At 41.7% G+C, this 17,472-nt stretch overlaps 1 protein-coding gene across 1 annotated transcript in view; it reads right to left on the bottom strand.

Annotated features, from left to right (window-relative positions):
• The window catches only part of ADAMTSL3 (ADAMTS like 3), a 259,617-nt gene that overhangs the window by 81,997 nt on the left and 160,148 nt on the right, over positions 1-17,472 (bottom strand). The window contains exons 14-16 of the mRNA XM_072950888.1: positions 14,794-14,941; positions 12,649-12,733; positions 1,498-1,787 (exon numbers count right to left, since the gene is read on the bottom strand). Coding sequence (XP_072806989.1) covers positions 1,498-1,787; positions 12,649-12,733; positions 14,794-14,941 — 523 coding nt within the window. The remainder of the gene's footprint in view (positions 1-1,497; positions 1,788-12,648; positions 12,734-14,793; positions 14,942-17,472) is intronic.

Raw genomic sequence — 17,472 nt, 5'->3', positions numbered from 1 at the left:
AGAGGGTTTCCTAGACTCATCAGGAAGGTATCAGTCCCCAGATGTCCAAGGGAATATCAGCCTTAAGGTTTCCAAGATACAACAAAAGAAGTGTCCAGGATCCTGAACTCAGAGGGAGCAAGAGCTAAGCTTTGGGCAGCAACAGACATGAGGCAGTGTAGGGGCAACTGAGACCACACGCCCTGGAGGGAAGAGACAGAGCAGACATTTAGGATCTGAGTGAGACAGAAAACTACATTTCTGGCTAGTTCAGGTGGGCTGCTAGGAACCAGGGAGAAGCAAGTAAGAGAGGGAGAGAGAGTCTGGAGGCAAATAAGGGTTCTTTTCCTGACTTCCACGTGTGTACCTCCATACGACAGGCAGTAGCTTCGCTGAAGCCTGGGGGTAAAGCACATGCCGCTCCATCTGGGTTTACGGAAGGACTGGTGTCTAGGACAGGTGGGTTGGCAGGCTGAGTGAGACAGAAAAGGAGAAAGACAGATACCATCGAGTCACGGCCACTGGATGGTAAGGACTGAGAATGTACTCAAGAGCCCGGGGAAAAAAGGGTGAGAGGCTCGGGCGCAATGACCGGGCCATGAGCTCTAAGACCTGACCGGGGACTCCGAGAAACGGGCTCAGGGCCACCAGGAGGGGTGGAGCATGCTCCTGAGCCAATCGCCTGGAAGGCCGCGGCCTCCTTATTTTTCCCACCATTGGCTGGGGCCAAAGTCAGAGCACGCCTAACCCCCAGCTTCAGCCGAGACAGCTGGCTGCAAGGCACAGTCAGGAGTCAGCGACAGGATGTCAGGGGCCCTGGATTCCTGATGAGATGAGCCTCCTTCATGTGGGTAGAGGATTAGGTTTCCCATTGATTATTTCCGTCTTTTTACTTCCAACCGAGAGAGAACGCCGATCGGGACTCCTGCTCCCTGCTCCTCCACTGCCTTTCGGATCCTGGAATGCTGACAGCACCCTGGGGCCAGCTTCCACCCTCAGAGGGTCACCTGACTGATTGCCACCTCCTAATCTTAACAGGGTCCCCAGGCTATGCCTGTACTCCACACGGACACACATAAATTGTGCTCATCCGTTTGCTCGGCCCTGGTTTCTGGCCTAATCTGCAGGGATGAACCTAAGAATTCTCTGAGGATGCCTTCTGACCTCGAGCCGCATCAGACAGGGCAACCCCAGGCGGCCTCAAGCTGCAGTTCTGATTTATGCACAAGTGCCTTGACTTGGCATTTCTGCATTTTCCTACTCACTCTCTATGAACCAGGGACCTCTCTCTCCACCTCAGGCCAAAGGAATGTCGGATACAGTGCCACCATCCTTTATCTTTATGGAATAATCACAATGAAAAATAAAAGAAAGAAAAAGCATAGTTTTCAGTTGTTCAGGTGACTTAACCTCCTTTCCACTTCTGCTAGTTTGCACGTTTGGCTTAACTGACTTAGTGATTTCTCAAGCCATTAGTAACACAAGACCTAACGGTCCTTTAAGCAAAAGATCAAGTACCTCCCAAACATGTCGCGGTGCAGGGGGTGAACCCAGCGTACTCCCAGTCGTAAGTCATCTCACTGTCCTCCTCCTGGAGGGGCACGTCCAGCTCGCGGGAGGCTGGGCTCTCATCACAGGGGTCCAGGAGGCAAGGCCGCTCGGTGGGCAGCCTGGGGCCTTCACACTCCTCCTCAGGCAGCTCGGTCTCCGTCTGTGTGAAGGTCAGGAGCACGCGGCACTTCACCTCGCGCACCTGGACGCCGGGCCCACACGTGGTGCTGCAGGTGGACCAGGGCTCCGGGATGAACCTGCAAGAAACCAGGGAGCCACGGGAAGAGGACACGGGCAGTCACTAAAGAGAGGCCCCAAAAGGAGGCGTGGCAAGCATTCTATGTAGGAAAAAGGGACATGCATTCAGAGGGACTGCAGTACATTTGGAAAGCTGTACTTTTGTGGATGCTCAAAAATCTGTAGCTGACAAATGTTCAGACTTTATCAGCAGCAGAAAGAAATTTTTCACCAGAGGTACACTAAACTTTTGCACCCATTTTATGATGCAAATTCTGTGCTGTGTCCTTTGCAAAGCATCACGAAAAGCTTTTCTTTAACATCTGGCACTAAATAAACCTTTGTGGAGAGACAATTTCTAATCTCATTTCTTTTATAACATGGAGATGTTCACCAGCATTTATTCAAGAAATCCTTATCAAACTTACCCTGTCTTAACAGGTAGAGTTTTATTAAAATGTCTCAATATTTAGGAGCTAAACTGTAGGATAACAAATGCTTTCTGTAGAGTAGATGCAGCTTTAATATCTTTTCCCTTTAATATGTAAATACACAAAACTTCCGAATCTGCTTGAAAATGTCATAGACGTCACACAGTCTGGTTGAATAAAGCATTTATTTCTTATCCTAAATTATTATCCACTAAATCAGAGCAGATCACCCTGTGGCCTATCAGGTCAAATTCAGCCCATCTCTTTCTGCACAGCCTACTAACTAAGAATGATTTTTACTAATTACCCCCACCACCCCCAAAAACAAACAAACAAACAAAAAAGAATGATTTTTATAGTTTTAAATGGCTGGGGGAAAACAAGGATGATCTTTGGTGTCTTGCAAAAATGACATAAAACTCAACTTAAGTGTCCGTAATTAAAGACCTATTGGAATGCAGCCATGGTCACTTGTTCACTCACTGTTTACGGCGGTTTTTGTGCTACATGGCAGAGCTGAGTATTTGCAAGAGACTGGCCCGCAGATCCTAAAATATCTATTATCTGGCCCCTTACAGAAAATGTTTACTGATTCCTGCACTGAATTTAAAAAAGAGATTCAGTAGTGACATATATTTTTAAGATACTCGGAAGGCAACACTTGCATCATGAGATATTAACAAGTAACAGGCTGGAAAGAGCTCAGTGCTAGAGGAAGTCTGGGAAACTTTGGGTTCATGCATGTTCAATAGGTTCATTTACTGCAAAACTTCTCCCCAAACTACGATACGTGAATGCGAACTATCCATCCTTAACAGGGGAAATTCACGTGCATCACTTCATCATTTAAGTGGGTACAGGGCTCTATTCGTAGGCTAATGTTGCACTAAATAACTGCAGAAAATGCCGCTGAGATGTTTGCTTAAGATGCAGTCCCAAGGCTTCAAGTTTAAAATCTCAGAAAGACAGAGTTGGAGGGTCTTTCAGCGTCATCCTGCCTTCCTCCCTTCCCTCGGTAAGACTTCATTCCCATTGTGCACAACAGCACATCCCAGTCAGCACAACTGAAACACCACTGCTCTAAATGAGCCCAAGAAAGAAATATTAGTAACCCCTCCCTTCCCCCCAATTTGTTTCTTGTGTTGAAAATGATCAGTGGGGAACTCTATTCTCTAATTCTCATTCTCCATGAGAAGGTTTGCTCAACTTCCCAGGAGTATTGGAGAAATATCTGTGTTTTTACCCTTTGCTTTGCTTGCTGCTTTCCTGGGGTAAAACTGGAAAGAAGGAGACTGATTAAATTTAAGATGAAGCATCCACACAATGTAAGAAGTTGAGGTTATTTAAAAGAAGGAGGTGGGATGTGCCCTTCAACAGCTCAGCTGGTAGACCGGAGGACTGTAAAAGAAGGAGGTGGGTCTACATGAATTGATGAGGAATAGTCTCCTCTTGGAGATCGTTAAACGAAACAAGTATGGGGCAGTTCATATACGATGACCTCCTGCCTAAACAAAGAGGGCATATATATGCACATACAGCGTACATATATGATACATATTTATAGCATAGATGTCTATATATGTTAGTATAATTTCTGTTTTCAGGAAGCAATTACAAATGTCAGGAACTGGAGTTTGTAAAGAGAGAGGCTTTTGCTTTTTGTTTTGCAGTTTTTAAAAGGTTTGAATTTTCTAACCATGTGCATACTGTAATTTTACGGTCATTAATATTTTTCTCTTTTCTCCTTAGTAATAAAAACTTAAAATTGGGGATTATGTTTTAATGGGAAGTATTTTTTTTTTCATTCCCATTGGACTCCTGTGTCTCAGTGATTCGGAATCCTGAGAGGAGAGTGGGTAAGTGGGAAGGCTCACCTCAGTTTCCGACCAGGCAAATGATTGTTATACCAATGTTTTTCTAGGTGCCCTGGATGTTTCAAGATGGTTTTCAAGGACGCTTTAGAGGTTTTCTTAAAAAATAAGTGTCAGAGCTGTCCAAATTAACCATGTGATTTGGAGGAGGAGGGGAGGGGAGCCATGGCAACTCAAAAAAATGTATGCATAACCTAGCATGATTTTCTTTAATGTATTATTATTTAAACAAAAGACATAATAAAGTTTGTGCAGTTCTGAATCTTGTTTTGTTTTTGTTTCTCCCCCATGGTAATTTTTTTTTTTAAGGAAAGAAAGGAACACAGCTGTATGAAAGCATCTGAAGAGCCATATCTGGGCAAAACACAACCAGAGAAACAGAGCAAGTTTCCTATGTTTTTGCACAATAGGAAAACTTTAAAATAATATCAGTTCACAAATATCAGAGGTTGGACATGAGATGATAAAATAACAGAATAAAATGGAAAACTACAGAGGTGAGGGGAAAAACTATGAAATATAACATTATTAGAAATCCAACAAATAATTCAGAACCAGAAGGAAAAAAAAACAGAAGAAACATGGCTGAAGATCAAATTAATGACATAGAGGCAAGACTTGGAAGTGAACGCAGTATTGAGAGAGAGAAAGAAAAGCTTTTAAAGCAGCTAGAGGAGTGAAGGGAGGGCTGGGCGGCAAAGAAAGCTTTTGTGGGTGATGGAAACGTTCTGTATCACGAGTGGGATTGGGGTTCTGTGGCTAGACACATCTGTTCAAATGCATCACTTTAAACAGACACAGTTTATTGTACGTAAATTATACCTAAAATGGATGTTTTAATGTCATTTTTAGAGATAAAACGAGAGAGCATCTAAATAATCCAATATTGAAAATAATTGGACTCTTCAAGTAGAAGTTGCAACACATGAAACAGAAAAAGTGTTCATAAATATGTAAAAAAAAAAAAGTGCCTAAAACACAGCTTGAGAAAGTACACTGTCCTCCAGGAAAAGTGACAGAAATGGTTAACATAAAAACCTAGCGTTTTCAGCAGACTAATGCCTCCCCTAAAGATGCCCACATCCCAATTCCTAGAATTTATGAGTATGTTACATTGCACGACAAAAGGGGCTTTGCAGATGTGATTAAGGTTATGGACCTCAAGATCAGGAGACCATCTTAGTGAGCCTAATCTAATCACACAAGTCCTTAAGAACGAAAAAAATTTTCTGGCTGGAGTTAGAGAGATGCAGCAGAACATGAGTTAAGAGAGATTCAAAGCACAAGAGGTACTCAACCCCTTGTCGCTGGCTCCAAGATGGAAGGGGCCAGGAGCCAAGGAATGCAGGAGGGCCCCAGAAGTTGAGAACAACTCACGGCCAACAGCCAGTAAGGAAATGGAGATTTCAGCTCTACAAATGCGTGGAACGGAATTCTGCCAACTTGCTGAAAGAGCCTGGAAGTGGATTCCATCCTAGGGCCTCCAGAGAAGAGTTCAGGCTGAGCAACCCCTTGATTTTAGCCTAGTGGGATCCAGAGAAACCAGCTGACTCTACTAGCATCTGATCTACAGGATTGTGAGATAACAAATTCATTTTGTCTTAAACCACTAAGTTTGTGGTGATTTTTCACAGCAGCCAGAGTAAATGAAGATACCTGGCTAAAAAAATGAAAACTTTGAGGATGTAGAAAGAATTGTACAGGCATCTAGGCACAAAAAAACAAGTTCCTATCAGAATAAAAAGTCAGGCGGACCCCAGACTCACACAACGTTCAAAACCAGAAAGCAGTGGAGCAAAAGATTTGGGAGAGAGAATCTGGGTCCCAAGAATACTGTGTCCAGTCACAACGTTATTCAAATACAAAGGCAATAATTTTCTCTAAAATAGAGACAACAATAGGCTCAACCTTATAGGGTTAGGTAAGGATTAAAAGAGAGTCAGAGTGAAAAGCTCAATGACTACAATAAAATTAAAATGGCAGCAACCAGCATTCATTGCATTGTTAACTGGGTGAGATACTGTTCTATGTAATTCACACACAGCTTACCATTTACTCATAACAACCACCCCGTCAGGAAATATTGCTATTATTCCCATTTTACAGACGAGGAAACTGAGATACAGAGAAGTCATTTGTCAAAAATTACACAGTAGCTGCTGGCATTATTTCACTCTGCCTCAGCAGTATCATAGATGAGAGATGTATATTAAGATTATCCAAGATGACAGTAAAAGGATCCCAGGAAAAATCGACAATACTGTTTGGGGGCATTTATTAATTTTATTTCAAAATGAATAAATAAACACTAATATCCAATTGATAAAAATAATTCTTCAGTATAAAAGAAAAAGCACGTAACACGTATTAGTGAAAGAAAAAATTATTTGGGGAGAAATATCAGAAATAGAAGGACATAGCACAGCATCTACTTAAAATTAAATAACAATAAAATTCAGGGAAACATTCTATAAAACAAAAGATAAAAAATGTGATTAAAAAGTCAAAACATGACTGGAGAAAACTTCTGGCTTGGTTGATAAAAGACTGAAAAATACAAAAAAATAACACAAAGTTTGCTCTATGACAGAAGAAAATCCAAATGAACAGTATGGAAATCCATTCAATAATGAGGAGGAGGGAAGTGCTTTTGTTGGAAGGGAAGGTATGCTTCCAAAACATAGAGGAAAAAAGACAAAGATGTGGGGGGAAACACCAAATGTTAAAAATAGAAAAGAGATGCTGGTGAATCTTTAGAATAAATAAGAAAAACAATAGAAAAGAGGCATAAATATAACAGAAGAAAACTTTCATGTACCCAAGAAAGATTTGAATCTATGTCCTAAAAGCCCTCACTATTTAGCAAAATTATTGAAAAGAAAATAATTTCTGGACTTATTCTGGTGAAATCCTCTAATTTTAAGTACATGGGGAAAAACTCTTAAATCTAAGCTGAAAAAAATGGAGAGCAAAAGGAGAAAAGGCAGTTTAGGCTCAAATATTTCTTCTTTGATATCCAGAGCCACATGTTCAGAGTTCTAAGGAAAAAAAAAGCAACCTTATTAAACAAGATTTTGTGCTTCTACTCAACTGAGATGGTATAAGAAATGCATTCTTAAATACAGAGGATCTTAGAGGTTATCCTATCCATATAATCTCCTAGAAAAATATGCATAAAGATCTACTCCAATTCAATGAAAATTTAATTTAAAATATCACTGCGAGGGAAAAACAAAAACAAAACAAGATTCATAACTGCATGAACACTAATACATCTTTTGTTTAAATTTTAAAAGGGAGATTTGACAATAGAAATCGAATGCCTCCAACGTGCCCATCTTCTGGCTCAGAAATTCCACACAGCAAATGTGTCCTAAGGAGACAATTAGGGATGTAGGGATGTACAATTAGAGATTTGCTACAGTTTTATGTATCATGATAAATAATTAGAAGCAAACTGCAGACAGCTAGAAAGATCTTTCTAAAATGTAATTGTGATTACATCACTTATTAAAAATCCTCCGATGGCTCTCATTGCCTCCAGATGAAGCCCAAATTCTCTCGTGAACCATGGAAGACCTCCAAGACGTGCTGACTTTTCTAGCTGCATCCTTGCTGCCATTACCACCTCCCTATCCTCCAGGTCTCTCTCCACACTCAGTACCTCAATGTCCAAGTGTGTCCCCCATGGGCCAGGAGGTCTATCTGCCATCCCAAGTACCTGACACCCAGGTCTTAGGGCATCACTTCACGTGCCAACTCTCCCAGGAAGCCACCCCTGACCTCACAATACCATAATATAGTCACTAACTCCTCTTTCGGCCCTATTAGACCACCTAAGGGTGGGTGAGACTTGAATTCAGGTTTCCTGACACAAAATTGGAGCTCTCCCTAGTATCACATGCCAGAGAACCAGTATCTGAAATGCTGGATAATTCCTTAATCTTTCTGTGCCTTGATTTTTCTCCTCCCTAAAATGAGAGTAATAATAACACCTCTTTATGGGGGTCATTGTGAGAATTAAATAAGTCAATCCGCATAGGACACGTAGAACACTGGCACAAAAAAAGGCCTACTATTGCTGGGAGAAGAAAGATGCCTGGAATATAAGCTAATTTGATCTTAGCAAATACAAAGTCCATAAATGGAGGGGCTAAAATAGCAGGAAAGAAAACATACAAAGTGTTCTAAACCTGTAGTATTTCCTTGGTATTTATACATGAAAAATGGGGGAGAAGGCAGCGTGACGGAGGAAGCGTTGTGAATCCCACAGAAACCAGGGAGGCTCCAGGGAAGAACTTTGAAAACAACAATGAACAGTATCAACTGTCAACACATTCCACAGCCGAAAGCTAAGAAGGTCAAAACTGCAGTTCCCCTGGCTTAGCTTTATAAGCTGTAATTTTTATTTTCCTAATTAAAAAAAAGCCTTCTGAACATCCGCCCCCCTATGTAAATTCAGAGCTCGGGCGGGCCCTGGTAAACCACAGAGGCAGAAATATTTATCTTCTCCAGGCGGGTTTGGCAGGCTTTCCTCCAGGGATCTGAACTGCAGCTATGTTCATCTTCTCGTTCACTGTCAACAAGCAAGCATCCCCAAACCACAAAAGACGGGGGTAATAAAAGGATGAACTGGAAGCTGAGATATGTTGTGGTTTTGCTTGGAAATCAAGGGAATGAACAGAGTCAGAAGGGTGGGAGGAAACCATAAACTTCACACTAGATAGCCAGGAACAGGCCAGAAACTGCCAGGCAGTGTGAGTTATAAAGGAAAATTGCAGAGAGACCACAGAGGGAGAGAGGGCAGGAGGGTGGGAGGAGGCAGCCGCTCCGGCCAGGGAACAGGTGCTGGGGCCCCCGTCTTCTGTGCTGGGGAGAAGGAAGCGGTGGTCTGCAAGAGGAGAGGGTATATTAGCTCTGCTCTGGGAAGACGGACAGGAAGCTCCACCAGCAAAGTCAGTGGGGCCAACAGAAAATGCAGGCTTGGGGATGAAATGGGGCCTGAACCTCCTGTAACTTACATGGTATCTCTCTTTTCCAGTTAAGTAATGAAGAGTAATTTCAAAAGGGGCCCTAGGGACTAACTGACCGAGTGGTTCCCAAATCTGGATGCACACACCGAAGTCACCTGGGGCGCTTGCTAAAAGTGCTGCTGACAAATCCACAGAGATGGAAGGTACAGCAGAGATTACCAGGGGCTGGGGGTTGGGGGGGGGAGTCGGGGGAAGGAAGTGTGTTTAATGGGAACAGAGTTTGTGTTGGGATGATGAAAAAATTCTGGAGATGGATGGTGGTGATGGCTGCACAACCATGCCAATGTACTTAATACCAGCAAACTGTGCACTTAAAAAGGATTAAAATGGTCAATTTTATGTTTTGCATATTTCACCACAATTTAAAAAATACCTGGCAGAGTCAAAAGAAAAAAAAAATGCTGGTGACTGGGTCCCACTCACAGAATGTCTGACTTGGTGAGGTCCAGAAATCTGCGTTTTTTCAATAGCACCACAGGTGATTCTAAAGGAAGCAATTTGAGGACCACACTTTAAAAAATGATATTGCAGTTATCAAAAAAAAGGCCTTTCTATTTTAGAGATTTATACTGAAATATTTATGAATGAGATGATATGCTGTCTGGGTTTGCTTCGGAGATGAACCAGTGGGGCGGAGGCAGTGTTGGTGGAACAAATGAAACAAGCATGGCCCTGAGTGAATAGCTGTTGAACTTGGGGGGTGGGTACATGGGGGCTCATCCTACTGTTCTCTCCTCCTTTATACATGTTTGAAATTTTCTATAACAACAAAAATAGCTTTTTAAAAACCAGGTGGGAGCCGGGTCATTCCCAACAGAGAGGAGAACATGATGAAAGGGATGGAGGTGAGTGGCAGATTGCTGCAGGCAAGGAACGACCAACAGTTTCATGTGGCTGGAGCATCCCGTTCAAGTCAAAGCAAAGAAGTGGTCAGAGATGAGGCTGGGAGCCAGGAAGGGTAATAGCCTGCTCAGTCTTGGCGGCCTTGTGCACGAGCGTTAAATCTTTTTGGGTGATGGGGAAACACTGAGATATTATGAACGCTGGAAAGAAAGATTTGTGCCTTAGCTAGACCACTCTGAGTGAGAGGGTGGATTTGAGGGGATCAAGTGGAGAGCAAATTGGAAGGCTCTTGTAGGTGATTTCAGGACCTGGACCAGGATGATGGAAGAAAAGGAGAGAGCGAGCCAGAACTGAGAAAGATATCAGTAGATGGGTATGACTGTCACAACTCAGCAATTACATATAAGGGAAGAATGAGCAAGAGGCAAGAATGATGGCAGACTTCTACTCTGGGGAACTGGACAGCAAACCCTTTAACCAGGAGAGGACATGCAGAAGGATTAGCAACTGTTATCTCACTGTGTCTTGAGAAAAGGATGCACCATTTGAGACTGAAAACTCCATGACCCTCCTCGTGTGACAGCTACATACACCCTTACCGATGTCTCAAGTCCTGTTCCTTTTATAGGTCCCTTCCCTTACAGAATCACAGGAGACCAGAGCTGGGAGAAGATTCCGGTAACATTTAGCCTAACACCCTCCTTGTACAGTTGGGAGCCCCGGGGGTAGTCACTGAGCAGTCTAACAGACTTATTATCTTTTGATTATGTGTCAGGCTGTCCTAACTTCAAATGAAAAACAACAAAAATCAACCACATACATTTAACCACTCCTTTCTGTTAACCTGACTCCCAGTCTTTCTTCTTCGTAGTCAAATACCCACTGCCCCATTTCCTTCTTAGAATTCATTTCTTAAAGCTCTGCCACTTTTTACTTCTCTGCCCTCCTATGATACTACTCTAAAATTAACTGAGAAAGACCTTCTTGTCAAACAAAACAGCCTTTACTCAGTCCCCACAATTGTTCTTCGGCTTTCTCTGAGAATGTGAACACTCTTCGCTGAGCCCCTGCTTGAACAGTCTCCTCTCCTGGTCTTTGTAACAATGAGCTTTCCTTGGGTCTGTTCCTTCCTCCGTTCACGATCCACTTCTTCTGAATCCACTTCTTCCTCTAGATCTTCACGCTTCCCTCATTAGCCAAACGCTCTTCCCTCTTCAGTCACTCTGGGGCCATTCACCTGACAGCATCCGCAATTTCTCCTGGGGTCACATCCAGGCCTGTCGGTAGTCCACGTGGAAAAGTTCTGCACGTGTCGCAAGCGTGATGTGCCAATTCTCTTGGCCCGCATCACTAGAGGCACAGTGCCTTCTTGGAGACAAGTAATCCATGTCCGCCTGGGGCTCACTGCTGGGCTGGACCACAGTTAAAAGGGACATTGACAAATGAGAGCCTGTTCTGAAAAGAGCAATGGGCTTGGTAAGGGATCTAAAAACAACAGTCCATGAAAACCACTGAAAAGGCTAAGAATGATGAGCTTGGGAAAGACAAGGCTCTTGGGATCCAGCTTTCTCCAAATTTGTGAAAACTTGTCACGTGGGATGAGGCATAGACGTGGGTTTTTTTTTTTTTCAGAAAGCAGAAATTTGAAGGCGGTTGTATTTTGACTTAACAAGAAAATGAAAAATCTTGCAAATAACAGAAGAAGGAGCGGTCTCTCAATGCAGTGAACTCTGCCCGTTGCTGAACGTGTTGAAGAAGAAACGCTTGCTCTGAGAGGGAGACTGGCCAGATCACCTCCAAGATTCTCTCCTCTAACGCCCTATGAATCGCTCTCTTGGTAGACATCCTGTCAGCGCCACAGACCGCACGTGTCCGACGTGGAATCAGCGGCCTGTCTAGCTCCTTGAATCCATCACGGATGCTGGTGTTCTTCCAGATTCCTAGACTGGAGATCTCAGGGCATCTTTGATTCCTTGCTCTCTTTAGGTCCCCACCCTCTGCCTCCCCAATGTTTCTTTGATTTGCTCTTGATACTTCATTTCCATGGATACCATTACAACACAGACTTGCCAAATCCCATGTGGATAGAAGTCATTAGACTTCTGAGTTGGGATGGACCCTGGAGAGATCAAGTCCAGCCTGCTCATTAGGAGAATGAGACAGAAAAACTAAAGACCTGTCTAAGGTCACATGAGTAAACTTGGTGTAGGTTCTAGGCTCCAAGACTCATAGTGCCATATTCTTTCCATGCACCAGACCACAGCAGCTCTGGGATTTCTCCTTACCATCATCACTCAGGCCACCCTGATACACTTCACCTTCACTGGTTTTATAGAGACTGTCTATTACTTAACCATGGAATGACTGGCTGACTTGTTTTATATTGTGATGATCCTTGGTCAAACCATACGTATCAATCTCGACCTAGGGATTGCCCCCAATCTCCTAACTGTAGCAGACCGCTGGGTCTGCTTTGAGTTAAATAACACTGTCCTTCCCTAAGCTTCTCACAGACACTGCCAAAGCAGGACTGCTGAATTGTGAAATAAAGAAGAATTCTAGCCAGCTCAAGCTCTCTGGAGTCTGCAAATCCAGGCCATTTGGATTTGAAACGTATCATTGTACTCCAATGAGGACAAAAATTACATATATCATGTTAACTGGCCCTGCCTTGATTGCTCCCATAAAAGGTCCTGGACTCACGTTGGTTCCTCTGTTGCTATTCTGGTCTCTTCTAGTTCTTGTGCTTGTTTCAGCCAAGGCAATTTAGCTTCCACTGGACCCTTTTCTAAGAAAAAAAGGAACATAAACAACAAGCTTAATTATTGTTAATCATTAAAGAGTTAAATATATGACTGTTAATCTGCTGAAGATTTCATCAATTAAAAGGTCAGTCATGCTTTTCAAATGTCCAGTACGTTAAGTGGCTTCTGGATTGAATCAAAAATGTCTGTCATATTTTTGCTTTGGTTTTTTTCTCTCTCTTTTTTCTTTATTGATGTACAGTTAGTTTACAATGTTGCGTCAATTTCTGCTGTACAGCATAATGTTTCAGTCACACATGTATGTACATATATTCATTTCATACTTTTTTCATTATAGGTTACTACAAGATATTGAATATAGAGCTCTGTGCTATACAGTATAAACCTGTTTATATATTTTATATATAGTAGTCAGTATCTGCAAATCTTGAACTCCCAATTTATCCCTTCCTATGCCCTTTACCCCCTGGTAACCGTAAGTTTGTTTTCTATGTCTGTGAGTCTGCTTCTGTTTTGTAAATAAGTTCACTTGTGCCTTTTTTTTAAGATTTCACATATGAATGATATCATACGGCATTTTTCTTTCTCTTTCTGGCTTCCTTCACTTAGAATGATGATCTCCAGATCCATCCATGTTGCTGAAAATGGCATTATTTTATTCTTTTTTATGTCATATATTTTTTTAATCAACACATTATCAAAATGTAACCAAATCATCCCCTGAGACGGTTACATATACTCTCCAAGTTAGCATAAAAATGTCTTTTGTAAGTCAATACCAGTCTCTGTTGTTTGCATATTAAAGCTCTTCCTTCAACCACATCAGTTTGCATCCTTTTGTGTCAAATTCTTTTTGCCCATTGATGAAGAAATTAATAGAGAAAAGCAAATAACAGAAGACGGAAACTTGGGAGAAGGAGGAGAGTTTGTGCTGTGGTTTTCTCAGACTTTAATTGCTGTAGTTGTTGAGGGAGACTATTACCAATTACAGTTAGCAGGCAGGAGCAAGCTGCTGTGCTTCTCTGCCCTTTGAAACTTCCTAAGATGTGAAGAAAGAAATAATCTAATTATGAAATGAGAAAGGGAACCATTCTGGGCTGTTCCAGGGGAACCACAGACACTAAGAACCTGGCTATAAAAGGACCATCAACCGCAGAAAGAGAAAGAGCTTTTTTCACTGAGGAAGTTATATAATCAGGATTTGTACCTTGCATGGAAACCACTGATTTTTCTGGAAGAAAGACTTCGTCAAACAAATATGTGTTGAATAGTAGGTTATGAGGCTATTTGTATGAATAATGCACCCAGAAGTAATGAAGAAGAATTTTTACCGTCCTCTCTGAAGTACTAAGGACGGCTCCTTGGCACTGACGCTTGGGAGTAATTCTTTTTCCATTTCCAAAAGGAAATAGTTGTCAGAAGGGTTGGTAATACCTTACAAAAGTACGTAGATGGAAATAATCATGTCTAGAGAGGAACATATATCCAAGATATCCAAGAGACGATGCCAAGACTTCCTAACCATGGATGCTACCCATTTCTGCTAACTCATGTGGAACAAATGGGAACTAAAAAAGAATTTCTAAATGCATCTATAAATCTAGATTGTCAGCTGAGAGTCTTCATTCCCTCATGGGAGGCAGTAGGACAACGATGAAGATGACACTGTCCCTTCCCCAAGAAACTTACACTGCAGCAGAAGGCATGCATGAAATACCGTGGGAAAACACAATGAAAACCTCGGGGGAACCTTCCTTTCCTCTTTCTCATTTTCATCCTCCTCCGTTTTCTTCAAGGCAGGGACTGCATCAAATTATTTTATGCCTACCAAGGAATATTAATATAAGCCTAGAGAGGTAGGAGCCACTCTACATGTACTGAATGAACAAGAGCTCAGTTTCCCCTCCAGATCAATTAATCACACAGGTCTAACTTGTTTATCTAGGTGGACAGGTCCACTGTAATCTGTCAGTAAAATAATTTTTATAAGAAAGCTAGTATGTTGAAATGTAAATGCTGCAATATTAGTATGAGAGCTGGAAAACACCATTTAATTTAACTTTAAAGTGCACCACAGAGTTACCTTTTGGCTTATAACATGGGATGGGAACGACGCACTCTTCTTTGATGTGTAACTTCAGTTGTGGATTACAGCCGCCAACGTGCTGGCCACGATGGTTGATACAGAGAACAACCCGGTACCGTAACCCTCGGCCACAAGTCACTGTGCACTTCAAAGACGAGAAGAGAAGCCAATGAGATTCTTTGAAGAGATCCACAAAGTTATTAATGTCTCAGATGCAGCAGAGCCACTGATCTCCATGAATATTAGATACGAAATATTATGGAAGGAAGGAGGCGGAGGCTGATACCCCACGATTCTTATGCCTCGGGGCCCCTCCCTAGCAAAGCCTCCTTTCAATTTCCATTTGAAAAGTATTTCAGATGAGGTCACAGTGCAAGAAAAATTGAAATGCCCTGAAATCTTTCTACTCAAATATGAAAGAATCCTAACATAGGTTTCCTCAAATTTGATTAAAAATTCACATGACATCATCCAACACAATGCATGAAGATAAAAGAAACTTTTCTAAACTATTAATTAAAAATATCAAATTTTGATCAATCATGTTAGAGGACTGTCGTTCTAATCTGTGTATGGAAATTGATCGTGCAAAACTACTGTCACGTGAAGAGGACATCAAAAGAACTCAGCCAAAAAGTTTAGGAAAACGTGCTACGGATACATCAGGCAGTTAAAATTAATGAAGACATTATGCTATTTTCTCTGCATTCTTACAAACTTAGTGTTGTCAGTGTTTTTTTTCCCCTTGAATTATTTGTGAAAGATTTGGAAGGTATTCTTGCCTATGAATGGAGTATTTTCAAGTCGTGGACATCAAGGATTTCTTTTCAATTTATCTACTTATGTTGGTGAGTATGTATGTATGTATGTGGGCTTATTCTTTAAATCAAGAGTTTATTTTTTAGGATTGTTTAAGGTTTGTAGAAAAATTGAGCAGACAGTACAGGAAAGTCCATCCACCCCCCGACACCGTTTCCCCTAGTTTTAGTACTGCATTAGTGTGGTATCTTTGTTACAGCTGATGAACCAATACTGGTACATTATTATTAACTAAAGTCCAGAGTTCCTATTAGGGTTGTCAGCTTTCAAAAATCTGTAATTTCTTACAATTTTTTTCTTATTCTAAATAAACATTCACTTAGATGCCCAATATTTGTGTTGCGTATTCTTTCTTCTTAAAGAGTCACCTCCATACTGCATACACTTCAGGCCCCGCCAATCCTGGATCCACCCCTGGGAGAGGCTGGGGTCCTTGTGCATGTGCTACAGAGCAGGCACTGTTCAGCAGATGTGATCTCACTAATTGTCCGACACACTGGCAGGTGAACGGCTTCATGCCCACTTAACAGGTGAGCAAACAAACGGCCCACCACCTAAGGACCTTGCTCACGGTTACATAGCTCCTAAGAGGCAGAGTGGAATTCCATCCCTGAGTCTCCTGTTGTCAAAATAATGGCTTTGCCACTGCTTCACAAAGCTTGAAGACTCTTTCCTGAGTCCTTGGATGCTTTCTTCATTGTCACAGACACACTGCAGAGGACATGGAAGCATTTTTCAGCATATACCCACCTCTAGGAAGAGCAGAAGAGCAGGAAACCTCTCTTATTCATCGCAACACTCTTAGGAGCACTGAACAAATACTGATATGAGTTCAGTGAGGTTTGAGATTACATCCTACGTCTGGGAAACCGATTCACCCACCCCCACATGTACCAATTTGAAATACATGTGATCTTGAGAGGCTATTTTACATTGGCCAAGAAGGAAAATATTCTGCCCAAAGAAAAAGAAAACAATACAGTTATAAGGTCTTAACTATCCTGGAACTTGGTCAATCCAAGGGAGTATTGTCTCCTAAGCAGCTTCTCAAGGAAGCTGGACTTTTTCCCCATCAGGTCTGTGTTTACAACATTTCCAAAACTCCTCTTTCAAGCTGAATACACCCTTGATGATAGCAAATCCTCATCGCTGAGAATGATTTTGATTTGTTTTTTAATGAAAAGTATGAAGAGCCAAGAAAGGTGAATGAGATGTGTTGGTTAACAATCCTTTGTTTTGGGTATTAAAAGTGATGATACAGTCATGATATTGATGGGGGTGGGAGTGGAATAAGAGCTCTAAAGACAACACAAAACATATGGATAAGACTTTCAAGAGCTGAGAACACGCTCTGCGGGTTGTAGAGGTCGTGTTGATCTCTGATGATAGAGCACAATGTGATTTTTGGCATATAATTTGGGAGTTCAAAGAACTGAATGACCTTGCCACAACAAAGCCCTTCCCTCTCAGTCTACTGATTTATGTGAACAAGCTTTCCCAGTGTGTGCGTGCAAAACACAACAAACCAAGAAATCGGCAATAAAAATTTGGAGTAAAATTACTGCTGAACCTACGTTTCACGCTGGCAATGCACTAATTTTTAAAGGTCTACTCATCTCCTAGAAAGGCAGATTTCACAGGAAAATTTCCTTTCTATGTATAATAACTATTTGCCAAAAATTGAAATATATTTATGTTGTTTTGGTTGTGTACTAAATTAAATTTAACAATAACTTAATCCAGGGGAACATTTCCAATACCTAAAGCCTTATGGTTATAGGAAATTAAAATAAATGAATTCAATTGCTACACACATTTTCTTGGAGAAAAGTAGAATAATGTAACCAATAAAAGGCT

The sequence above is a fragment of the Vicugna pacos genome, chromosome 27, assembly GCF_048564905.1.
Source record: "Vicugna pacos chromosome 27, VicPac4, whole genome shotgun sequence".
Taxonomy (NCBI): Eukaryota; Metazoa; Chordata; class Mammalia; order Artiodactyla; family Camelidae; genus Vicugna; species Vicugna pacos.
The sequence above is the reverse complement of the archived record's forward strand: the minus strand, read 5'-3'. Positions and strand labels throughout refer to the sequence as shown.